The sequence below is a fragment of the Nothobranchius furzeri genome, chromosome 10 (assembly GCF_043380555.1).
Source record: "Nothobranchius furzeri strain GRZ-AD chromosome 10, NfurGRZ-RIMD1, whole genome shotgun sequence".
Classification (NCBI taxonomy): Eukaryota; Metazoa; Chordata; class Actinopteri; order Cyprinodontiformes; family Nothobranchiidae; genus Nothobranchius; species Nothobranchius furzeri.
Genome location: NC_091750.1, coordinates 35,184,589 through 35,210,963, shown reverse-complemented (window position 1 = coordinate 35,210,963; position 26,375 = coordinate 35,184,589). Strand labels below are relative to the sequence as shown.

Here is a 26,375-nt window from a genome sequence, read left to right as displayed (position 1 = left end):
AATATTACATTCTTGAGAACACAATTGCAATTTACAAAATAAATAATTACCATCAAATACATATAAATGTTTTTTTTAGTTAATTTGTATTGAAATAATTTAATGCAAGTAACTTGTATAAGCACAAATATTATATAAGGAAACTTTAGAGTTTTACTGTTTAATATTAAAATACACGATACTTTGGAGTCAGGTCAAACTGTAAAAATGTCTATAACCTTACTAGTCAAAATAAGAACTATGAACAAGTGTGTGTGTGTGTGTGTGTGTGTGTGTGTGTGTGTGTGTGTGTGTGTGTGTGTGTGTGTGTGTGTGTGTGTGTGTGTGTGTGTGTGTGCGTGCGTGCGTGCGTGCGTGCGTGCGTGCGTGTGTGTGTGTATAAAATTTTCCATCTAGTGAATGGGGAGATTACAGCGTGAAAAGCAATGGAGTTGCAAAAGTCCGCGAAAAAAACGCCGCACAAGTGGTACTCAAAAAATTTTGACAAGGTTGGCAAGTCTGAGTATTTTTGTGTTTGAGTAAGACCTTACCAAGAGATGGCCATTAGGGTCAAAAATCTCTGGAAGTGCAATTTTCGAACAAGCAATTCGTCAGATTGTTCAGCATCCAGCAAAAGAACAAGAACATCCGACTTCCTTCCATCACTGGCAACGATTGAAAAGGTGTAAAACAACAACTTTTATGAATCGCGGGAGTTTTGTAACCGCTTTTTACAAATCGGTAAATGAATTTTGTCCTCACGGGCTCCTGTAGAAGGAAACATGGCATCTAATATGGTGTCGCCTAGAGACATAGGGTGTTTCTCGATGCATAGGAACCTCGCCTTGATGTCTTGGTCCCACCCCAGTTGCCTAGGAGATACGTCATCAGGAACCACCAAGGCGTGTTCCAATGTTCATGTTCTACCGAGGCGTGTTCTCCGTTTGCTAGCTGTTTAGCTAGCTGAGCAAGGATACACGGGAGGTGTCTTGTAGCCTAGCCGTGATCAAAAATTTCCCAGAAAACACCGCTGTATTTTCAAAAGGATGGCAGATCAGAAGCCGGCAGCTACTTCGGGGGCAAGTTTCAAGTTTAAAAGTAAGTCAACTAATTGTGGCGATTGGGCTGATAGCTAAAATGTTTTTTTAGATCCAAAGAAGTTAGCTATGGTTGGTTAGATGCTAGTAGTTGCAGCTTTGGTGGCGGGTAGTAACTAGCTTACATATTTAATTTAATAAACATAGTAAAAGGCTCGTTATATATTTATATTGAAACTAATACGTATAAAATATAACGTTATCTCCCGTGTCACGTGACAGTACGTGACCGCCTTGGAAGCCGCGGTCACGTGATGCAAGTTTGTTCTATTTAACCATTTTCTTTGACCAAGGAAGGACCGTGTCCTCGTAAGCAAGGCGCCTGGCCTCGCAAGACATCGCCTCGCAAGGCCAGGCGCCTTCACATTGAGAAACACAGACAGACCCGCTTGGATATGATTTATATGGTTATATGTTACAAAGCTACCAATATTTTTTAACAACTGGGCATCATTTAATTTATTTTCAACAACATTTCCATGGATGTTTCCAGAGATTACCGGTGAAAGCTACACATTGTCTCTTTAAAAGCCCGGCTTACACCCAGTGATGTCACTTTCTTCCCTCAAACTCAAACAGACGAGAGTAAATCCAGACTGCCAGCAGACCTTAATGAAGACCTCTAGAACGTGTGGACAGTTTTGCTTTCTTCCCTTCTTGTGTTCTTTTTCATCTTCCTACCACCAACCGCGCCGCTGTATTTCTGACGCCCACCGCCCCTGCTGACTCGTCGCCACATACCTTTCGCTTTAACCATTAGCGGAAGAGGAAGTAGAGTAGTTGGTGGGGCAGACAAAAGGCATAGAGAAAAGTGAGAGAGATACTTGAAACTGACAGTTGTCATGTGGGCGTTTGTTCATTCAGAAGCGTTAAAAGCAAAACTTGAGTTGACTGTTTTTTCTAGAAAATCACTAGAAATACCAGAATTAATGCTCCGTAGGGAAGCTGGAGGCAGAGCGGGTCGTCCTGTTTCCTGAAGGTCAATTCCAGCTCGTTCCTAGTCTTTTTGCTGTTAACTTGGATAAAAGCTCCTGTTGAATGCTTAAACATAAAATTATTTGCATTATTGTCATGTTTTAAAGGACTGTAGGTAAGATTAGCAGGTTAACAAGCCTTTATGACACTTTGAGTGTCCAACCTTATTGAAATATTGGTTGAGATCTCCGAGAGTATTGATAAGATGAGTGATTCCCAAGTTTTCTAACTTCTGATCCATCAATAGCACCATCAACGCCTCATGACCCTGGAAATGACATGTTAAACCATTCAAACTTTACGTAAAACACAATTATTCCTTTCTGGAGATAATTTTTTTTGGTTTCTTTCCTCGCTGGACTCTCGATTAGCTCATAAGATCGACCGAACATCTCTGATAGCCTCGTTGTTACTCGGTCACGGGTGGATAATTGTTTTATGATTCAGCGCTCCACCCGCTTTTATGGACCACAGCTGCAGATGGCATGTTTTGTAGCAGCAGCAGCAATAGGTGGCTACGAATCCCATGAATCACTACCAGTGGAAAGGTCATATCCCTCAGCGTTTGATTATTTGTCCCCCTTATTGAAAACCGACTCTTATTAGATTCTAGATGTTAATAAAATAGATAAAAAATAAACCTGAAATATCAACTGTCGAGATCTTTAAAATCACCCACATTTTAAACGTGTATTAATGATCCCCTAGTGCTAATTTAGCTGTATTAGTCTAATAAGTGGATGTTTTAGTGTGAGATGTCCATGTGCTAATTACCTGAGTTTACATGCACACCTCCTGTGCTCTATAGAGGTCTATTAATCTGTCAGAGGTGCACATTTAGTCCTCTCCAGCAGCTTTGCTCTCAAATCTGAGTCAAAGACCAGCTTTAGCTGCGACAGAAATGCAAAAATCAAGAGATTTCTAACGTTTTTCTATTTTTTGTGTGGATTCTTTTGAGCCAAAATTATAATTCCACTGGCAGAAAAAACTATAAATAATTTGTTCTCATATTTTCTGTTCCTGTCTGAATGTCACTCATTCAGGCCAGCACCACACACACACACACACACACACAGAGACCCCTCCACCCATGCTCCCTTGGAAACCAGCAAGAAGTGGGACTTTAATTAGCCATGATAATTAGTCTCACGCTCACTCAGACCCCAGACCGTGCAGCATCACACCTTGTCGCCCCCAGTCAGAATCCGTCAGAGTTCCTCTTCAGCAGCATTTGATTGGATCGAGGCCATTATGAGTAAATTTGGAGTAAATTACACCCAAATATTCATCAAGGCATCCTTTGTAAAAAGGGATCAGCAAGATTCAGTCTGAGAAACTCAAAGTTTACATATAATTATCATCAATCAGAATTATTCTTGTGTTTTAATGTAAAATATAGTAAAGAGTGGTCCTCTAAGGGTTCATTTAAGTAGTGTGTTTTATCTTTTGTGTGCTTGGCTGCTTAAAATGTATTTAAGTTGATTTGCCTTTTTCCGCTCAGTATTCCTCAGCAGACAGATTCCCGGGAATGACATTGTGTTTTCAGACAGTGAGGGATTACAGGCGTGCACAAGCAGGTAAACAAGAGTGGGACGGAGGCGCTGTCTTGCTTCTAAATGCCATACTCAGTGGGTTACTGTCAGTGTCAGTTTGTGTTTCTTTTTCTAGTAAAGCTTCTAGTCACAAACGGTTTGGATCAAAGGGAGAAAAATCTTTCCAAACAGCAAGGCTGTTTGTAGTGAAGAAAACGCTGATTTAGCTTTTTATTAACCTCCTGAGACCTGAACCTGTATTTGATGTGATTTAAAAGAAAAAATGGTAACACTTCCTTTTACAGTCCCGTTATTCAGGGTATCCGCGGGTCCTTAAAAAGTCTTAAATTTGCTTTTCCATATTTAAGGCCTGAAAAATCCTTAAAAATTACAAATAATCCTTAAATAGTTTCCAAAGGTCTTAAATTACCAAAGACCCAATAAACAAGATTCTTTTATTTCTATAAAATTTTCGTGAATTTTTAGTTAGCTCAGCATTTTTTGTGTATGATGTTGGCGTAAGCGGAACCGTACACATTCAGTTGGTTGTGAAAGGGGGCTATTTTTAGATGAGCACATTAGCTGGTTAAGCTAGTGGGAGCTTGCGCCATGGGGAAGTGCAAGTTTAATGGTAACTGGATGGCTAATCCCATGTTCGCGACACGGTTAGCACCGGTTCCAGGCAATAGCTGTAAAATAAAGCTTAAATGTAATTATAAAAATAGCTTAAATTCGGTCAAAGTGGCCTTAAAAAAGGTCTTAAAAAGTCTTAAATTTGGCTCCCTTAAACCTGCAGATACCCTGGTTATTACTAAGTACTTGCATGGTAATTACATAGTAAGTTAAAGTATGTTATTGTGTAATTAAAGTGTATAATTGTAATAAAGTGTGATTATTATGTAAAGCAGTATATACTAGGAATGATTAAAAAAAATAAAAAGTAGAATTGAACCTGAGTTACATGGTAATAACTGTTTAAGAACTCAGAAGCAATAATTACACTTTGACTTACTATGTAATTACCATGTAAGTACATAGTAATTAGGGGACTGTAAGAGGAAGCGTTACCTAAAAATTAAATTAAATTAAAATTTGTCACATTTTCTATAAAAAAGAAAGAAAACAAACATTTTTTTTATTTAAAGTCGATATCGTGTATCTATAAGTAATAACAAACAGGTCTAAGGTGAAGATGATAAAAATATATAGTGCAAGGAACCACGTATGTGGTCACAGGGCCCTGGGAGGTTAATGTCAGAAACAAGTGCAGTAAGTAGAAGGATGAATGTCGGTTTTAGTGAAGCTGACTCGTCTAGTTTTTAAAAGACGCAGATGAAACCATCAGGGCGAGCATTTGAAGACACCGTCCGTAAGACCCAGGGCATTAATGATGGTGCTATTCACTCATTAAGCCCGGCTAATTATGTTTTTTCTAATTGTTGGAGGTGGTTGACTTAATTAGTTGAATGTTTCCTGAATGCACAGGTTGCAGTTGTTCGTCTTGTTAGTTCTGTATTGTTATTCATCACTATTTCATGTCTCACACAACAAAATTAGGTCACTGCTGTTCAAAAATGACCTAGTCCAGTTCCTGGAGTGCCAGGATGTGTCTGAGGGTAGATAAGATGCTCAACTATTGGACTTATCTCCTTATTAGGGAAGATTTTTACATGAACTCAGAACTTTCTGAATAAACATGGATAAAGATGTTGTTCGTAGGGCTAATTATCCACGTGTGTTGTAGCTGATGGATGTCTTGTGTGCTTTAAAAGAAAAACTCGTGAATATGAGGCTCTTCAATTAGCATTTGCTTTAGTTAATATTGCAAAAATGAAGCGTGCATCCACGTATCTCTCTGATTCTCTCTCAGTCCACCCACTCAGTAGACGCTGTGTGGGTGTGGATCCTGCAGGCTGCCGTCTCCCTGCTCCTGCTATTAGTCACATACTCTGCACATTCAACACAATACGCAAATATTTCAATGCACACACACATTGTGACGTTTCCCTCTTAGTGGTGGAAAAGTGACCTGGCATCAGCCCACCAGGCCTTTGTGATTCAGTGTCATCCTTTACACGAGCGTTCCTGTTTTGTGTAAAATGTGCTTTTCTTTTCTTTCACGGCTTCATCGTTCTTCTCTCCGTTGCGTTGTGAGTTTTGTCTGGCAGGTCGTTCGGCTGCGGCTGCTCTTGTCTCATCACGCTTTTTTTTGTTGTTTTTTTAAAGCAGAACGAAACATTTCTGTGTCCTCCACCCGCACTCCTTTTCCTACCTGCCCATCCCTTCCTCTCCTACATCTCTGTCTGCATCACTCCTTTCTTCTTTTTCTCCCTTCACCTCTTACGTCATGTTTTCTGACATCTCCTGTCACTCGTTTGGTCCAGCTTGGCCTTTTCCTCCTCTCTAACGTGGCTTATTGGCCCTCTCTGTCACACTACTCAGCCGGCGTCCTCCTCCTTCACCCCTTGTCTTTTTTATTTTCGCCACCTCCGTCCTCCTCTCTGTGCACCCCTGTGGCTCATGTATCCTCATCCCTCCTCCACCCCCACTGCCCCTCCTCTCTCTGTTTTGTCTTCACAGTCACTGTATCCATCAGATTCTAGACAGTGTCCATCACATTCACCAGCATGACATAGTGCACAGGGACCTGAAGGTTAGTATGTGTAGAGGAGCATCTGCGTCCCTCACCCTCCCAGCCTCCCCTCTCCTACAACCTTTGCTTGCTTCCTTTCCTTTCCTCTCCGTCCCCCTCCCTTCCTTTTTGACCTTGTCTTGTTTCGATCCCGTAAGTTTCTGGTGTGATGTCCGCCTGTCCGACTCGTGTCTTGGTATGATCTTTTAGCTTTTTATTGGTTTTTGAATATGACGTTTTAATTGGAGGACCCTGGCTTGCCTCACCCGCGCTCCGTTTCATCCGCCCTCCCAGCTGCTCCTTTAACATCGTTTCTCAAACATAACAGAAGCTCCTGTTGCACTGACTGAAAGCTCACACGTTAGTGAACAAATGAGCATGTGCACACACCTGCAGATAACACATACCTGATACCTGCCTGTACTCCCTTCTTTTATTTGTATAGTCTTCTTTTATTGATTCTTGTGTTTACTTCACAGCCTAGCTTAACTCTAATGTTCGTATACGTGGATGTAGAACTCTCTTATAAAGCTGTGCTATTTGAGGATAAAGCAAAATGTGTCATTATGACTTTTCCGGCTGCTTCTCTGTGGGCTGCGTCTGTTGACATTCGTGTCTGTTGTGAGTCGTGAGCTTCACCTTTAACTGGAATTTTAGATGGTTCAAACGACTTGTGCAATACATTTCTTCCCATCACTGGAGTTTTAAACCCTTCTTAATTTAGATTTGGTGGGTCAGTCAGTGCAATACAACTTTGCAACTGGCTGGCAGCCATACTGTGAATAAAATTAGGGTAAATTGTCTATAAATGGAGACATTATTAAAACACAATTCCTCATCTTTGGTTTTCCATCGTTGAAGCGTCCATTTCTTTGTTCCAAACTGATACTTAACTTTGTGCCCACTCCTTGCATTTACCAGGGCAGCAGTAGCTCAGCAGGTTGAGCGGGTTGTCCAGTAATCGGAAGGTTGCAGGTTCAGTCCCGGCTCCGGACAGAGAATTCTGCTGTTGTGTCCTTGGGCAAGACACTTAACCCTCCTTGCCTGCTGGTGGTGGTCGGAGGGACCGGTGGCACCTGTGTTCGGCAGCCCCGCCTCTGTCAGTGCGCCCCCAGGGCAGCTGTGGCTACATCGTAGCTCATCCCCACCAGTGTGTGAATGTGTGTGTGAATGGATGAATGATACACTGTAGTGTAAAGCGCTTTGGAGTCCGTACTCTGAGAGGCGCCACACAAGTGCGGGTCATTTATCATACTGATTCAGCAGGTTATGCAGAATCCTTAAACTTATATTTTTAATACATCAAATAACCCGTTAGTCAGTTTGAATTGTAATTCACTTCAAGTTGAACAAATTAAAGCCCTAATTATCAATGTTGCCAATGTTGATATAATGACTATATGTGTTTTATTATGTAGCTATATTACAATGTAACAGTAATAAAGAAATAAAATTGGCCCTTACCACCTGCAGATTCTGCTCCAGAGGGCAGTAGATCTGGACTCTGCAAGATCAGAAGTGGTTGGATGTGAGTTTCTATATTTGGTAAAACATTGATTTTATAATGGGATAACTGGTGAGCTCTGATAAACGTTCGTGTTAAAAGTCAGTTACAAATTGTACCAAATTTTTTGACAGGAATACTTTTTACTAGGCAGTTTTGTTTGTTTTTAGCAGCCCCTAGTGTCTAGGGATGTAAGAAAATATCGACATGGAAATATATTGTGATATTTTTCCTGTGATATTACATCGGTATTGGACAGCCGTGTTGCTAATTTTTGGAAGAATTCACAGTCAAACATTTGTGTATTTTCTTTTCTTTGGGTGCAGTTCAAACGCTGACTGCTAGTTGTCCGCAGTGTGCAGTGAGTTTGTTTCCACCATTGAAATGTAAATCCCTCTGCTATGGTTCAGATACCTCATGTTAAACATGTTAAGTATCAGTTTGGAATGTTTATTGAATTTTCCTACATTAAATTCAGTCAAAAAAAACGTTTGACTTAATCGCAATATATCATGATATATCATAGCGTCTCCCCTGTATGATCTATAGTCGTGATACTTATCGTATCACTAGAATTTCACCAGTGCACATCTCTACTAGTGTCTGTAATGAATTGACTGCAGTTGTACTAAAAATGAAACTTATCTCCTCGCTGTGCGGTCGTCGTTTTAACACCTTAATCTAACTACTGAAATGTCTCTTCAGCCTTCATTAGAGTCTGCAGCAGCAATTCATCACTAAATGAAACCAATCAGCTGTGTTGATGATTTAAAACATGCAGGAAACCTGCTGGAAGCAGACTGCAGCGTCACCATGTCAGCTCCACTCCACTCCTGAAGTTGCAAGTGCAGTATTCCGACCTCATAGGGTGGTGGGGTCTGAGTCATTAACCCTGTAACGTGTCATTTTAGCACACACTGGCTCAAGAAAACCATTTAAAAATATGAAAATGTTGCATAGGATGCCTTCATCTTTTAGTTATTTTATGCTCTGTTTTTCAGCCTGAGTAGCAAAAACTGTGAAAATAGAAATGTTTTAAAGCCCAAACTTCTCTTCATATTTTTGTTTAGATCCATTTAAAGAGCAAGTCACCCCCAAATCAACTTTTTTTTCTGATAAACTATATAAATGTGTGTCTAATCGTGCTGCAGACACGTGTAGTCAATAGTTTAGCACTTTAGTGCATTTTAGTTAAAATTTCAATTTTCTGCCTAAAACTGTCAGTGTTGCGCCGTTGTCAGGTAAAAACTCTGCACTGCATTTGAATTTAAATCTGCCATCGCTATTGGCTGAGAGGTACCCTAGAACAGTGGTTCCCAACCTTTTTCCCAAGGGACCCCGTTTTTTACCAGTAAAATTTTTGACGACCCCCCCCCATTCTCTCTTCCAGTACAAACAGTATTAATGATTAAATGATAAAATTGTTCAAGCACATTTTAATATGCTTTGATTCAATAGATAACAGTAATAGTAGGCTCCAGTACAGAACAAAGTCATTAACAAAACCAAACAGAGCATAATGTGCTTGACAGTTTGTATTACTTTTCTGAACACATTGTTTCTTGTAAACACGGATAAATCAATCATTCCTTTCATTAAACGTTTGACACATAAAAAATGCACTGAGCAAAATGTACTTAAATGTGTATATTACTGTTTATATTAGATTATTTACTGTAAAGGCTGTGACTAATCAACCAGTCCTATCTTTAATGAACTTTTGACACTTGAAAATAAAACAGTGAGCTGAGCAAAATGTTCTTAAAAGTGTGTTACTCTTTCTGTACTAATTATTTCCTGTCTTAATATCAGTAAACTTTTCACTCATGAAAAAAAATGAGCAAAATGCAGGCTATAAACAAGTAATAAATGAAGTTTTAACTCCTTAAAGTGGAGAGGTCCGGGCGACCCACTGAGAGGCTTTGACGCCCCCTTGTGGGGGTCGGGACCCCCAGGTTAGGAACCACTGCCCTAGAACGTTAGCTGGTACCATATGATGTCACAATGTCGTTGTGAGCCTGTGTGTGTGTGTATTTGTTAGCGGCTCCGCCCTCTCGGTCTGCTAGGCAACAGCATTTGTTGCATTTTTTAAACAGGAAGTGGGAGTGGAGTAATACTCTGGTAGGGGGTGACTTGCTCTTTAATAATAAATGTATCAATCTATTGTTTGACTATATTAGGCTTGTCTTGGCATGGCTGAGCTTCAGGAAGACCTTTTTAAGTAGCAACAGCAGATTTGGACTAGAAAATTCCTGAAAATGTTTAAAAAGGGACCTGCTCACGGGCACAAGATGGCGGCCATGTGTTACAGAGGCCCCAAATCATGATACTAGCCTAGGGTGACGTTATGGTGATCACCACAAATATCGTGATTTACCACACCCCCCACGACCGAGCCGGTTGTTTGTGGGGGGTGCATGCCCCTAATAGAAAGACGAAATAAATGTTGACAGAAACCCTCCAGCTGGCCAAATAGGAAAAACGACAGGCCAATTAAAGAGGCATTTTTCCACTCCCACAGGAAGTGGGAGTGGAGTAATACTCTGTTAGGGGGTGACTTGCTCTTTAAGATAGATTAGTGCTCAATTTTTTTGTTGTAAAAAAGATGGCTTCAGTACGAAGAGGTCATCCAATAATTGCATCATTCAGCTGAAAAACAGTCTTTACTGTTTTGTTGAGGTCAGTGGTCTCCTGATGCCAGTTAACCTTTAATTATCTGAAGGGCAGGTTTTGAATCAAATCAAGTACAGCCACAAGGAAGTGGTGATTTATGGGTAATATCCGGCGTTCTTGGGGAGCTGTTGCAGGGTAGTTTTGCAGCAAACATGAATAGAACATCTGAGGTTTTCTCAGCACAAATGAAACTGCTGTTTATGTTGTCAGCTGGTTTTTATCTGGTTATGCTCAGATTGTTTTTCCTTCTAAGAAGATGAACGTGACGGAGTTAAACAGCACTTTGACAGGATTTTCCTGCTACGTTAATCAAAAAAGGACTTTCTTCTAATGTCCTTAAGCCAGAGATTTAAGAATCAAATTCAGTCTATTCCCCCACATCTCCACCTTGATATAAAGTCAGCCAAAGTCAGTGATTAGTCAGTGTGAGATGTTTATTGAAAATCATAAATTGGGTTTTGTGGCAGCAGCCCGGCTTTCAAAATCTCCCCCGAATAAGTGCTTTAAATCATTAAAACACACAATTTTCTTCCTTTTATTACACCTTTGACCTAAAACATGTCCTTTAGGAGCAACGATTAGTTGCATTTACAGTTTACAAACCAACACACATCTCTTTTATTCTCCTTGTGTTAACAGTAAAGAACAGGATCGGGTTATTTTAAGTCCTGTGATGCATTTATGGCAACAAACGTCGACCTAATTGTCCACTCGGTCTTTGAAGAATACTGTAAAGTGGGTTAACCTGTTAGTTTGCAGCTGAAGGGATGCAGCTTGCAGCCTTTTACATACAGTGTGCACATTAAAACTCCAGCTGCATAAAGTTTACATAAATCTGTGTTTTGTGTTTAAAAACGCAGCATGTTCATGTTCCTGAAGTGTTTAGGGAGTCTGAAGTAATTATGTGAAGCGTTTTAGGACTGCAGTGAGATTGTGTTTATCCTAAATGTCAGATGTGAGACCACACTAAACCTCTAACTTCTCTAATGGTGTCTGGGATGATTGCTGACGCTCTACAGAATTGCATCAATGTAAGAAAAACTAGGAATTGGATGCCTTTTGCCCAAACTGATGAAAAGCAGTCACACACTCAGGTTGATCTGAAGTGATCTCGCGCGTAGAGCCTCTTTAACTTTGACCCGTCCAGTATTTATTCACTGGGAGACCTTTAGAAATGAAATGTAGAGCGCTTAATTTATAGCACTGAACTTTCCACCCAGCCTAGTCTCCCTCTGTGTCTGTTTGTGGTTTTCTTCCTCGTAGCTTTTGCTTCCTCTCAACAATCTGACCAGGGTTACATTTTAGCTCACCGTCAGGCTGTCTTGGCTGGTTAGGTTGTTTATTAATTACTCCTCAAATGTCAGAATTAAACATTTCATTGCGAACTGTTAGAGTATTTGGTAAACTGCATGCAGCTTTTTAGATCGCATCAATAAAAAAACGGGCTGCAGACAAGAAATAACGTATGCATTTAAGAGCAAATGATCAAAATGTTTATATTTAAAAGACCTTCCATTTCTCACTGAACAAATATGCTGTTATTTTGGCGAACTTTGCTGTTTTATAGCCTTTCATCTTGGTTTTCTTAAGGACGACCTTTAGGGCCTTGATATACTTGCTGTTTAATGACAAGTTTAAAACGACTGCCAAGCGTTGCTTGCGTTGATTTGAAGCGTCTGTGTTTGTCCTCCAGAATTAAGTCAACGCGTCCGAACGCTGCAATATACGAGTAACCAGTAGGTGGACGGAGTTGACACAACGAGCGAGACACACTCCCCATCGTGACTCTTGTCTCTGGTCTAGAGGGCTTTCACACCATCTACTATACCGCTGCTGTCTTTTTTTCTGTCGTGATCTCAAAATTGACCAGTTAATGATCACTTTTAGTGATGCCATGTTTGTTTTGGTTGTACCCGCAAACCCGGCTCTCTATCCGGTCTGAGTTGTCTAGTGCTCCCCCTAGTGGAAGACTCCAGTACTGTGTCGTGTAGCTGCAAGTACGTGAACAACCATGCAGCCTGCTGCCAACGCAAGGTTAAACAGCAAGTATATTCCAGGCGGTAGCATTAATAAACGAGGCTCATTCTCATGCAGATGTTACATTTGTCATTTTTGGACACATAATAAAGCATTTATTTTGAATGTACTCAATAGGTATGATAAAGTTGTCAGTGAGTGCACAGGAAGCCCTCGTGCATGGTTAGGTTCATGTCTCACCAAACCATACAACCATAGTGTGTGCATTTGTGTTATTATAAATGTGTGTCGGTGCAGTTCATCTCATCTCACAGCTGGAACAGCGACTTACACGCCATTTCATTTATTGTCTGTGCCATCGTTGATACTTACAGTGTAACTTTAACCCGAATGTTGACTCACACCTTGATGCCTTTCAGTTTATCTTGTGCAGTTTTTGGTTTTTAGGGTTTGGTGGTTTGCAGACACTAGATTGTTTATAAAGCTTGAGTCATGCTTCTGAGTCAGCTCCAACAGGGAGAGACCGGCACGCACGGACGGAGACATTTTGCCCTCATACTTCTCCGTCTCCTGGAGAGTGTTGCAAAGCAATTTCCCACCAGGACAGCAGAGGGCGTAGCGCTGTTCTGTGGTATCCTGTCATGTATCCGGTCCAAGATAGTGTGTTTAAATTGTGTTTTTTTTTTTGTATATATTTGTCTCTCATCCTCCTCCACCTCTTCATGCGCTCGCCACCTCTAAACCCACGTTTCCTGTTATTTCCGTCCACAAATAAAACGCTTACTGCGCATCTCTTCACTCTTCCAGTCACGGGGGGATTAAACGTTAATTTTTTTTTTGTTTTTTCTGCATTGGCGCTTCAGGCTGCGAAGGCTGTCATTAAACCAGGGAGTAGGGTTCACTGCAGGAACTGATCTGGTTCTGACAGGACAGATGTTGTCCAGGATGGAGAGGCAGTGCTCGTTAAAGTGAGAAGTTAAGGAATCTGGGTCGTTATCAGAAGAACAGGGTGGATCAAAAGCAGCAGAAAAATTGCTAGCTGTGCTCTCATTAAGAAAACAAGAACTAACCATACGGCGAGCAGGAGGTGGGGACGCAGAAACTGACAAGTTAAAGAAAATGCAATGGTGATCTGAAATATAAACGTCCTCAGGACAAACATTGTCAGCATTTAGACTCAGGTAAAAACAAGGTCTAGAGTGTGCCCCCTGGTGTGTGTGGGGCCAGAAACATGCTGGGTAAAGCTGAAGGAGTCCATAAGGCTGGAGAAATTCATGGCAAAGAGATCGGAGGGATCATCAACGTGGATGTTAAAGTCATCAACAATCACCAGTCTGGACAGCTTCACAGTGGAGGATAGAAAGTCACTAAACTCCTGAAGGAAAGAACTGTTTGGACCAGGTGGACGATAGACCACAGCACAGTAGAACGGGTCCTTACGCCCGACTTTAATCAGCTGCAGTTCAAGGAAGCAACGTGACCAGAGGTTGTAGAGCTACATGGAAGATGGTCTCTGAAAACAACAGCTAGACCTCCACCACGACCAGAACCCCGGGGCTGGCTAAGAAAAGAATAACCACTCAGGCAGACCAGAATAATCAGATGTTTGCTGCCAAACTTCAGTCAGAAACAGAAAATCCAGGTTTTTAGAGAGAATTAGATCATTGAGCAGGAAGGACTTATTGTTAACAGAGCGGGTGTTTAATAGAGCCATGCTGAGTGAGGAGGAGGAATCAGAAACTACAGAAACAGCTGGAGTTAGTGGACGTAAATTAGCAGGGTTAGATCCACGGTGTTTATAAAAACCACTTATGGAGGGAACAGGAGGAGAAACCACTGAGGAATGAGGATAAACCGACCTTAAAAAACTTGGACGGATGAACCGCGCTGCAACGCGGCCTGGCGGGAATGCGGAAGTGGCGCTCAGGTCACCAAACAAAGGACAAGAAGCTAGAAGATCGCGTCAATGTTTACCAGATAAACCACGCTTTAAGAGAAGTCTTATTCTCACCTGGATTCCTGCTCATTTACCTCTTTTCCTCCGTTTTCCCGGGACCGGACAAACATCGCTGGAGGTGCGTAGCTCGTGATCATCGTTCGGCTCTGGGCCAGTGAGCCGCTCAGATAAACAAACAGGAAGGTACGTCCTCGGTGCACCTTGGGCGATCGTGAACGAATGGAAGGACAAAAGAGTCTGGCGATCATAGGAGATGGTAGCAGGGACACTACTGAAGAGGATCGCAGACAGGAGCAAGGTGGAGAAGAGGAGGTTAGTAGAGAAAAGTTTGAAAAAGTGGCCGGTGACTGCGGCTAAGCCAAGCACAGGCGCCATCTTGTTGCCGACCGGAAGCGGAGCCAACTGCGTGTCTCCGCACTGACGCAGAAGCATGACTCAGGCTTTAGCAGCAGAGGCCATCACAAACAAATCTCCTATGCCCTTAATTGCACAATGACTCCCCCTGTGGCCGAGCATACTCTCACACCCGTCTTTCATTATCCAAGGCCTGCTGGTCCAAACAAGGATGGTGGCAGGGTCTTTAGAAGCCACATGTAGCTAAAAAAGTTCTTTCTTTTTAAAGAATACGACCAATACCGTAAGTCACGTTGAGATTATACACAACTGTGAACTGGTAGTTATGAATTTGATGGATTTAAAAGAGTTTTCTGTTTTAGAGAACCCACAGCTGTGCCTTTACTACATAATAAATATTCTTCACCAAAACTTACTAAAATTGTAAGATTAGCAGAAAGGAATTAAATTCAAACAAACCAAATTGGTTTAATATTTTCTGTCCTGGATTTGTTCTTAGCTGTGAGTTAGCAGAAGCCTATGGTTTAGCTCCATTGACTTACATTCATATCTTCGTTCTTCCGGGGACCCGTGGCCTGGAAGTAGACGGGCATGACTCGGGCTCGCTATGGACAGCTGGCAACAGAAGATTCTTTTTAACCCTCGTTTTTTCCCTACCCTCCCCATTCCGCTCCCCTGGCCTGTGCACGGGTTTGTAACGCTGCTAAGACTAACATGCGCTCCCCTCCCCTTGGTGTTTGCATGCAGTCATTGCATCCAGCAGATCCTGGAGGCGGTGCTTCACTGCCATCAAATGGGCGTGGTGCACCGGGACCTGAAGGTGAGTGATGGGAGTCGTTGTGCTGTCCCTTCAGAGTTATATATTTGTCACTGTGATATTTATGTTGTCTGTCGGTTTCCGTTCTGTTAATTAGAAACTGTGGATGTTGCTTGCAAAGTCTCAAGAGTTGTGGAGGGCTGTGAGAAAGTTGTTTTTAAGAAGCTTTTTCTCTGTGAACTGTCTGACTTTATTCCCGTTGTTTCCTGCCAAGGCAGCGCAGTGGCGCAGTGGTTAGAGCTGTCGCCTTGCAGCGAGAAGGTCCTGGGTTCGCTTCCCGGCCTGGGATCTTTCTGCATGGAGTTAGCATGTTCTCCCTGTGCATGCGTGGGTTCTCTCCGGGTACTCCGGCTTCCTCCCACGGTCCAAAAACATGACTGTTAGGTTAATTGGTCTGTTTAAATTGTCCTTAGGTGTGTGTGTGTGATTGTTTGTCCTGTGTGTCTCTGTGTTGCCCTGCGATGGACTGGCTCTCTGTCCAGGGTGTACCCCGCCTGATTGCCCATTGACCGCTGGAGATAGGCACAGCCCCCCTTCCCCCCGCGACCCTACGTGGACAAGCGGGTGATAATGGATGGATGGATGTTTCCTGCCATGCAGAGGCTGCAGCTCTTCACAGCCACCTTCTTGTTTAAACATCATTCTAAGTTCATAAAGATTTCAAGCATTCAACAATGTCGAGCATGCAGTGCCGGCTATTCTAGCTGGCTGTTGCTTCTGCTATGCAACAGGCTTTCTGAAGCTGCACAGCTGTTCCTTATAATATCAGCCAAGGAGCTACTTCATCTCAGCTCTGGCTCATTTACCCAACAGGGAGAGATGTTGTCTATTGATTATGAGATTCCCTTTGTGGTTCAGACTCCCTTCATAGATCAGCAGAAGACTCAAACACAACTACGTATTTATTTTACTGTAAAAGAAGTTAACTTGTGATGTTTGGAGACTGGTGTTGGATCAGTGGCTAATAAAGTGCTTCTGTTTTTAGATTCGGAAACCAAATACCAAATGCAACTTTAGAGATGTTTCTGTAGAGAATAATGCGTCGTGCTCTCCACACAGCCCTCGGTGCACTCGAGGGGTTTTGCTGAGTTCATTATGCCTTTTCCGTTCTCCATAGCAACATGTATAATGAGATCTGTGTGAAACGGTGTCTATACATCAGAAATCGCCCTGTTTCCAGTCCTCCAGCTGATCTCTGTTGTACCTGCTGGTAGTTTTGTTCGTGTTTGCCTCCATTGCCTCTTGTTTTGCATGATGCACTTTGTCACGCGGACCTCTATGCAAATGTCAGTCGCAGCATTCCAGCAAAGGCGCGTTGTGTTTATCAGAGCTGTTGTGGCCAAGTCTTTATTTAGCTTACGCACCTATCTGGTTTCATACCCACGCACTGGAGAGCATTTCATGCAATAGGTCATAGTGTGATGACTGAGGACGCCCTGACTGACATAATCCCTCAAATTAGGACAAGAGATATTCTGCAAGTGAAGTTTCAGTTTACAGGCTGCACAGGAGATGCGTTGGTGTGCTTGTCCTCTTAACTGTTGCTCTGATAGTCTAGAAATGCCTTTTAAAGGAAGCTCTTCCTCTCTGCTGCGTTTTCTGAGGACGGAAATGCCACAGCAGCTCCAGAGTCTTTACAGATCAATAAACAGAAATGAAAAAGAGGAATCTGGGACTTGGAATTGTTTCATTTCAGACACCCACTCATGACCTGCTCTCAAATGCTGTTTAAAAAAAAAAATATTATAAATATATTTTATCATCTGCAGCCGTCCCTCTCTGTCCTCTGTGTGCTCAGCCGTGTGTTTTATGTGTCTGACTGTATTTGCCTGCCAAAAATCTAGAAAGGGGAGGTGGGCTCGTATCAAGTAACGTTTGTTGCGTACTGTTTGAACGTGTTGCATGTATGCACCTTTTCTTTTTCTTTTTTGTTTGTTTGATGGAAGCGGCTGCTTCATCATGAATTCCTCCCACATCCGTTTTCACGGATTATCTTCCTGCTGCAGTGTTGGCAAGTTTAACTCCCCTGGTTTACAAAAGAAGAACCGGCTGCTAGAGCCAGGAGAACGTGAGGACGCGAGGCGCGGAGCCTCAGGATTACTGCTTCTGTGGCTCTTTGCTCTTCTTCCTTCCCTTTTGGCCTCGAAGCTTGTAAGAAAAAGCACACCTTTAAAGATCTGTGCTTTAGGTGCGTTCTTTTCTTTTGACCTTAAGGAAAGATAACAATGAGAGGAAAACCAAAGAAGCAGACATGCTGCTGCAGCAGTGCAGTGAAGGTAGTGCCGCAATTAGAGCCTAAATATAACGTCCTCATTCTTTCAGATCAGGAAGTTTGGACTTGCGTTGCTGGTCTTTGTCTTAAACGTTTGTAGACAGCTTCATCAGCTAATTGGAAGAACAGGAAATTCAGTAAACAAGCTAAATTGTAAGAGTTTTCTTTAGGCTTCAAATCAAGAGGAAACATTGTGCAAGTGCAACTTTAAGTTTATACAAGCTTAATTATTATTAAAGAGCAAGTCACCCCCCTGTAACATGTCATTTTAGCACATACTGGCTCAAGAAAACCATTTAAAAATATGAAAATGTTGCATAGGATGCCTTCATCTTTTAGTTATTTTCTGCTCTGTTTTTCAGCCTGAGTAGCAAAAACTGTGAAAATAGAAATGTTTTAAATCCCAAACTTCTCTTCATATTTTTGTTTAGATCCATTTAAAGAGCAAGTCACCCCCAAATCAACTTTTTTTTCTGATAAACTATATAAATGTGTGTCTAATCGTGCTGCAGACACGTGTATTCAATAGTTTAGCGCTTTAGTGCATTTTAGTTAAAATTTAAATCTTCAGTGTTGTGCCGTTGTCAGGTAAAAACTCTGCACTGCATTTGAATTTAAATCTGCCATCGCTATTGGCTAAGAGGTACCCTAGAACGTTAGCTGGTACCATATGATGTCACAATGTCGTTGTGAGCCTGTGTGTGTGTGTGTGTATTTGTTAGCGGCTCCGCCCTCTCGGTCTGCTAGGCAACAGCATTTGTTGCATTTTTCAAACAGGAAGTGGGAGTGGAGTAATACTCTGGTAGGGGGTGACTTGCTCTTTAATAATAAATGTATCAATCTATTGTTTGACTATATTAGGCTTGTCTTGGCATGGCTGAGCTTCAGGAAGACCTTTTTAAGTAGCAACAGCAGATTTGGACTAGAAAATTCCTGAAAATGTATAAAAAGGGACCTGCTCACGGGCGCAAGATGGCGGCCATGTGTTACAGGGGCCCCAAATCATGATACTAGCCTAGGGTGACGTTAGGGTGATCACTGCAAATATCGTGATTTACCACACCCCCCACGACCGAGCCGGTTGTTTGTGGGGGGTGCATGCCCCTAATAGAAAGCGAAATAAATGTTGACAGAAACCCTCCAGCTGGCCAAATAGGAAAAACGACAGGCCAATTAAAGAGGCATTTTTACTAGTTTTTCGCTAATTACATTGTCATGGTAAATTGAATTGCTTAGAAAAGTTATAGCACACCTCCCGCGGCCGAGCCGGTCGCTTCTATGTTGAATTTGTGGGGGTGCACTCTGCTTTTTGAGCCGCATTAAGACTACAGATAAAGATAACAAATCCTCCGGTGAAGAACTATAAGGTAGCTGCCTGAATGGCAGGTCCCCTAATTAAATAAGTGTCTTACAATAAAATACATCATTAAATAACTTCCTCAAGTCCCTCAAAAGTTGACAAAAAGGTTTATTATAAGGGTTATTATTAACTTAATATTGGTTACATTAATATCTTAACTTTTAAACGTGTAAGTAATGTTATGTCCTGATTATCATCAGCTTCATCGCTACGAAGGACACCAACGGACCCTGTACGATGTTTTGTGTTAACATTTCCTCCCGGTTGGCTTCACCTGCCTGTCAGAACCGAAGCAGTGATTTAGCAAGATTAAGACCGATGTGGTAAAAGCAAGCGAGAGCAAGCCGAGACCGGTGGGGATTGGTGCCCATTATTAGAGCTCTCCTCTGACAGAGAGTAATGAGGCTAGGTGTATTATCTAGGTCACATGGAGCCTATCAGGCCTCCGCTCACCACACGAGGCTCGGACTGACAGGAAGTGCGGACTTGGTGCCTTTAAAGATGAAATGTGGACGAAATGTTTTTGTAAAGCTTTTGCATGTCTGCTCGTGTCATGTGTGTCCTGTGTGTGAGGGCTGGATGCAGTGTCAGGAAAAACAGTTTATTCTGCATGCATACCTGCAACACACGGTCCTGCTCCACTTGGACCATGTGCTTATGTCTCTTTGGGCTAGGTTAACCCTAATCCTGATAACATCTCACCCTCCTCTTGTTTTACTCAGCCAGAGAATCTCCTCCTTGCGAGCAAGTGCAAGAACGCTGCAGTGAAGCTTGCTGACTTTGGCCTGGCCATCGAGGTGCAGGGGGATCAGCAGGCCTGGTTTGGTGAGTTCATTTACTCCAGGAGTGTGCGTTTTACTAATGACAACATCCTAGTCCTGCTTCTCTGTTGGAGACTTGTGCATTTTAAAATAACCCCTTTGATCTCACAGACACCAATGAGTGGGATATTAGCATTGAACCCATCACTGTTTGAACCAACAGTTCAAGACTCAATCAGTGCGTTTACATGGAGCCAGTAACCCTTTTAAAACCCGAATATTCACAATAACCCGGTTCCGCAGGTCCTTGTAAACACCGCCAGAAACCCGGATATGCTCATAACCGGGTTTTTAAAAACCCGGTTACTACACCCGGGGTAACCCTTTTCTAACCCGAATGTTTGGTCGTGTAAACGCATACCGGGATATCCCCATCAAAGCGTGTGTTCTGCGCATGCTCTGTTCGCAAGGAATCTTGGTCTTTTGAGTAGCGAGACGTCTCGTACGCACCAGAACACCGGAAGTAAACAACAAGTTGGGAGCAACATGGCGAGTCGCGGCACAGCCCCACACTTTCGGAGTGACGAGGAAACTAAAGCGCAAACAAACGCGGTCGCTATCTCTTCCGAACTGGGAAACATGTTGTTGTTTTCACGGCTACCGGAACAAGAAGAACCGGAAATGACGCATATTGCATCTGGACGCAGTCCATACGTCCTGACGCTACCCCAACGTCCGCATTTACATCGGGTTATGCAAGTTACGGGTAACTCTTTCTATTTATGCTCGTAAACGGGTTATTCTGATCAACTCAGAAACCCGAATACCGACCTTAACCCGATCATAACCCGGGTATTGGCTGCATGTAAACGTAGTCACTGAAGATGATCCTGCTTTTCTTTGCTCTCTGATCCACAGAAAGCCCAAACACAATCTGTCTCTTTGAGCGTGTCAATCAATTGTGCATGGGTTTTTCCTGCAGGATTTGCCGGCACACCAGGGTACCTTTCCCCCGAGGTACTGAGAAAGGAGGCGTATGGCAAACCTGTGGACATCTGGGCCTGCGGTGAGTTGTACAGAAGCACACTCATTCATGCACATGGTGCATTTGGTGTTTCCCTAAATAATCACACACAAACTAATGAAAATGGTTCGTCTTTGTGTGTGTGTGGTGTGTTTGTGTGTGTGTGTGTGGTGTGTGGTGTGTTTGTGTGTGTGTGTGTGTGTGTGTGTGTGTGTGTGTGTGTGTCTCAGGGGTGATCCTCTACATCCTGCTGGTGGGTTACCCTCCTTTCTGGGACGAGGACCAGCACAAGCTGTACCAGCAGATCAAGGCTGGGGCTTATGATGTGAGTCTCCTTTTCTGTTGCAATGCCCTCCCTGCTCCTCCCGCTGCCCCCTTTCCATTTTGGGGACCATTACGTAACTCAGCCACCTCATTCATATTTCAGGGGGGTGCAGAGGGGAGTCTCACCAATAGATCACGTTGAACTTCCTGCCAAATAAAGAGAGGACCTGACTGACTCTCTGGCAGCGATCGTGGGCTCATTAGACACAGACCCCCGTGCTTTTGCCTAAACACAACAGGACCTGACGGGGGCTGGGCTCGGATCGGTTTGGTGTTGTTAAACAGTCCGCCCACCAGGAGCCGCAGTGGCTAACGTGTTAAAAGCATGTGTGTGCATGCAGGGATCAGATCCAGCCTACGCCTAGTTCCTCATCAATCATTTTGCCTTCTTTTTTTTTTAATAATCAAGAAGCTGGAACAAACGAACTGTTTAGCTTCCATCTTTAGTGAGTTATGCATCATTCAGCTCCTTTTAAAGATGGCGCCAGCTCAAAAAGGAGCTGTTTTTTTTCTTGCAGAAAGCAAATGAGACATTTTCTCAAGCTTTTATTCGATTACCTATCCATGAAACAGGACAACTCTCCAGCATGCAGGAGATGCGTCGTCCCTCATTTGATCGTGCTTGACTAGGTTTCTGCTAGTTGGAAACCATCTTGTTGGTCACGAATTCCTTTTTTCTGTCCTTCAAACAGTTTTTATTTTATATTCAGCTGAACAGGAACAAATAGTGACTCTGCTGAAAACAACGTGCCTAAAGACTTGATTGGAGTTTTATTTAATTTGAGTTATTTGTGTTTTGGAAGACTTTTTATGCCTGAATGATTTATGGGTTGGAGGTGAGCATCTAAACAAAAACAAAAATTCTCAATCAATCAATCAATCAATTAAAGCTTTATTTATAAAGCACCTTCCGCGACCCTGTCGGGAAGCCCAAGGTGCTGAACACGGTGCATGAGAAATGTGAAACATGATGAATAAATCGAAAACAAAAGCAAAAAAGGTAAAACATTAAAGTTGAAGACATATGGGTAAAACAAGGGATAAAGAAATCTGAGACCGTGGTTCTCGACCGGAAAAGGGTGGCTTGCCAACTCCGGGTCGGGGGAGAGGTCCTACCTCAAGTGGAGGAGTTTAAGTATCTCGGGTCTTGTTCACCAGTGAGGGTAGGAGGGATCGGGAGATCGACAGGCAGATGGGTTCGGCGTCTGCAGTGATGCGGACGCTGAGCCGATCTGTCGTGGTGAAGAGGGAGCTGAGCCAGAAAGCCAGGCTCTCGATTTACCGGTCGATCTACGTCCCAATCCTCACCTATGGTCATGAGCTTTGGGTAATGACCGAAAGAACGAGCTCGCGGATACAAGCGGCCGAAATGAGTTTCCTCCGTAGGGTGGCCGGGCTCAGCCTTAGAGATAGGGTGAGGAGCTCGGACATTCAGGAGGGACTCGGAGTAGAACCGCTGATCCTCCTGATCGAACAGAGCCAGTTGAGGTGGTTTGGGCTTCTGGTCAGGATGCCTCCTGGACGCCTCCCTGGGGAGGTGTTTCGGGCATGTCCTGCCGGCAGGAGGCCCCCGGGTCGACCCAGGACACGTTGGAGAGGTTACATCTCCAATCTGGTCCGGGAACGCCTTGGGGTCCTGCTGGTGGAGAAGGCTGGGGTGAGGAAGGTCTGGAGCTCCCTAGTTGGGATGCTGCCCCCGCGACCCGGATAAGCGGAGGAAGACGAAGACGAAGGGATAAAGAGACCAATGACAGCAGGGAAATAAAATCAACATAAAAGAGGGCCTGACTCAAACACGTTTAGGGAATGCCAAGCGGAGGAGGTGGGTTTTTGGGCGACTCTTAAAGACTGGCAGAGATGGGGACAGCCTGACTGAGGGTGGCAGCTGGTTCCAGAGTGACGGTGCTAGGACTGAGAAAGCCCGGTCCCCGCGAGTACGACACCTAGAACGAGGGACAGCGAGCAGGCCTTGGTCAGAGGAGCGCAGAGCGCGTGATGGGGAATGTCTGTTCAAAATTCTCTAAGAAGAATCAGGTTATGGGCAGAGAAAGCGTAAAAAATCAGATGTGAAGCAGTTTTGTTTTGTTTGTACCTCCAGTTTCCCTCCCCAGAGTGGGACACCGTCACCCCAGAGGCAAAAAACCTGATCAACCAGATGCTGACGATCAACCCAGCTAAGAGGATCACAGCTCAGGAGGCGCTCAAGCACCCATGGGTCTGCGTAAGTGGCGCCATCTTTGAAACTATCAGGAGGACCTGGCTGAAAACAAGCCAGAAGATGGCCAGTTTTTTAAGTCTTTGATGGTTATTTGTCCTCGTCGTCCTTAGCAACGATCCACTGTGGCGTCTATGATGCACAGGCAGGAGACTGTGGAGTGTCTGAAGAAATTCAACGCCAGGAGGAAACTCAAGGTCTGTTTTCATGCTTTCCCACATCTTCTGCTCTAATAAGCTCTCATGTGAGATGAAATTATAAAACACTCTTCATGCTTCTTTTCGGGGTTAGTAAATGGATCTGCAGAGCTGTGAGCTTCACGTAGACATGTGTCCTAGCCAACACTTTCAGCATAATAAAGTAAACAAATAAAACTGAAAGACTTAGATCTGAAGTTAACGGCTCAGCCATCGAAGCGTGACACCGTTACCCTGCTGCTTTTCAGCCTCGCTCGGCACGACTGAAATACCGGCTCATCGGGAGCTGGAGAACAGAAACACGGGCGTCTGCCATCGACATATATACTGGACAATCCGTGTCCGTAGGCTCCAGTTATACGTTTTTGTGCCAAAATGGGAGGTGGCCACCGCCGTCATTTTGACCGTGCCACAGGTTCCGTCAAGCCCAGACAATTCCATAAAAGGGAAAAGAGGTGGGGCTGTAAGGCTGGGATCAACTGACAACACCCGTCAAACTGAAGCAATGTAGCTACAAGCTAACCCAAAGCTAACGCGGAGGTGGGAGCTAAGCTAACGGAGGTAGCTACCTAGCTACAACCGGAGTTAGCTGTGCACAACACCAGAGCTTCTGAGTCAGAGATACGCCGGGCTGACCGCTGGGTAGAACCGGGTGGAACACGGAGGTCTCCCGAGAGCTCCACAAGCCGGCAGCCGCGCATCAGACAAGCGCCGCTGCGGTCAGAGATGCGCCGAGCTGCCGCTGAGGGGAGGGGACCATACCGATAGTGGGAACCCAGCTCCACCAACATGTCATATTTCAACCCATTTTCTAAAGTGCAGCATTATGTTAAATGCACTGGGTTTTACCCTATTACATTTAAATTTCATGGTTAAACAGTACATGTTAAAATCTAAGCTCAGCTCGGCAGTGACCTAAAATACATAAATATAATTTTACTTACCGAAAAAAATGAAGTGGAGACTACTTGGACGCTCTATTAGTGCAATTAATGCCACAGCAAGTCATTTTGTCCAACAATTGCACAAAAAGTATCCAGAAAGAACGCTACAACTAATGGTCTAAGTTGAGAGACTCAAAATCCCGGAGCAGTTTCCAGGCCAGACCGAGGCTCTACTGAGGCCTTTCCACGGAGCTAGCTCTGTGGTCACGTGGGTCTGATGCTCATTAATTATACAGAATTTTAGGCTGTTAATACACTTAAACAGAAGAGTGAGAAAAACATTCACCCCCCTCAGAGTTGTCATGAGTGTAAACTAGATCATATAAACCCAAAACATGTTTTGGTACCAGGCTGTAAACATGTTTATTTCTGCTGTGAAATTGGTATTTTTAACATGGGAGTCAATGAGGATTTGCTCGCTTCTGACACCAGCCCCTAGTGGATGAGGGTGGAACTGCAATTTATTTCACTTCCGTGTTGGCTTCAATTTCAGACCCGAATTATGGGGGCTTGGTGTCTATGGGCAAACATTGCACCATTCAGCTAACCAGCTTCAACCAATTCTCTCAGGCTTTTCGCTGTCAGAGATAAATGGTTGGTTATCTGTGGATAAAAGTTCTTGTACGCTTCAGTTTTAGTGCAGTGGAGTTTTTGAGTCCATTCGCAGGCGAGTAAAAAGAGCTTCACTCATCACGTCTTACTCTTTTATTCCTTATCTTTTTTAATCTGTCTCACACTTTCCGGTCACACCTTCGATAACTACGTCACTACGCGTCGGTCGGCTCAAATGTGCATTTATTCTAAATTTGAATGTTATTTTTCAAACAGTTTTACAGTAAATAAGTGAAAAGTTTGTCCTTTTAAAAAAAATGTCTTTGGATTATAATAAAAATGTTTATTTTGAGTAGTTTTTGTTTGTATTATGAAGTCATGCTGCTCGTTGGGGCTTTAGTAAATGCTCATGGAAGGATTTAAAGTCCGGGTTTTCTTCGAGCTTTACTCGTTCCACCTACAATCAGTTAAAGATTTTTCATTATGAGAAGAATATGAAAAGGCTGAAATAACAATCCATTAGTGAGTTAATTAGATTTTTCTGAATTATGAAAACATCAAAATGATTTAAAAAGTGAATTTTGTCTGATTTTTCTCCAGGGGGCCATTCTTACTACCATGCTGGTTTCTCGAAATTTCTCAGGTAAGAGTTTTATAGACTTGTTTATTATTTAAAGCTACTATCTAATATCTCTGAGCTAGCATTAGTGTATACATTAATATTCAGGGGAGCAAAATTGTCGACTTTATGCAGTTTTTCAGCTTGTTAGATGATTAAAAGCCTCTTTTTAAAGGCAAAACATTTGTAAAGCGTAGAGGCGGTTAAAGTGACGTTCACAAACTTTGTGGAAAATTCATTTTTCTCCCTTGATGTTAGAATAACATTTAAATTTAAACTTTATTGAGCATGTTATCCCAAGCAAAATCCACATTATCATTTCATGTCAGCTCAGCTTCAGTGTTTCCTTTTATTCTTTTTCCACGTATTTCAGTTTTGTTACCATAGTGACTCTTCAGACCTCTCGTCACCTTTGCATCCTAAAATGATTCTAAATCAATTTAAAGAGCAAGTCACCCCCTACCAGAGTATTACTCCGCTCCCACTTCCTGTTTGAAAAATGCAACAAATGCTGTTGCCTAGCAGACCGAGAGGGCGGAGCCGCTAACAAATACACACACACAGGCTCACAACGACATTGTGACATCATTTGGTACCAGCTAACGTTCTA

The 26,375-nt window shown here is 43.1% G+C and overlaps 1 protein-coding gene across 50 annotated transcripts in view; it reads left to right on the top strand.

Moving 5' to 3' along the window:
- The window catches only part of camk2b1 (calcium/calmodulin-dependent protein kinase (CaM kinase) II beta 1), a 92,505-nt gene that overhangs the window by 31,846 nt on the left and 34,284 nt on the right, over positions 1-26,375 (top strand). For 37 of the 50 annotated variants that reach the window (XM_054730292.2, XM_015960492.3, XM_054730290.2 and 34 more), the window contains exons 6-12: positions 15,428-15,500; positions 19,852-19,954; positions 20,873-20,956; positions 21,145-21,239; positions 23,337-23,459; positions 23,567-23,650; positions 25,747-25,789. In XM_054730292.2, the coding sequence (XP_054586267.1) occupies positions 15,428-15,500; positions 19,852-19,954; positions 20,873-20,956; positions 21,145-21,239; positions 23,337-23,459; positions 23,567-23,650; positions 25,747-25,789 (605 nt within the window). Of the gene's footprint in view, positions 1-6,163; positions 6,237-15,427; positions 15,501-19,851; positions 19,955-20,872; positions 20,957-21,144; positions 21,240-23,336; positions 23,460-23,566; positions 23,651-25,746; positions 25,790-26,375 lie in introns of all 50 variants that reach the window. The other 13 variants (XM_015960504.3, XM_054730282.2, XM_015960499.3 and 10 more) reach the window with 3 other exon arrangements.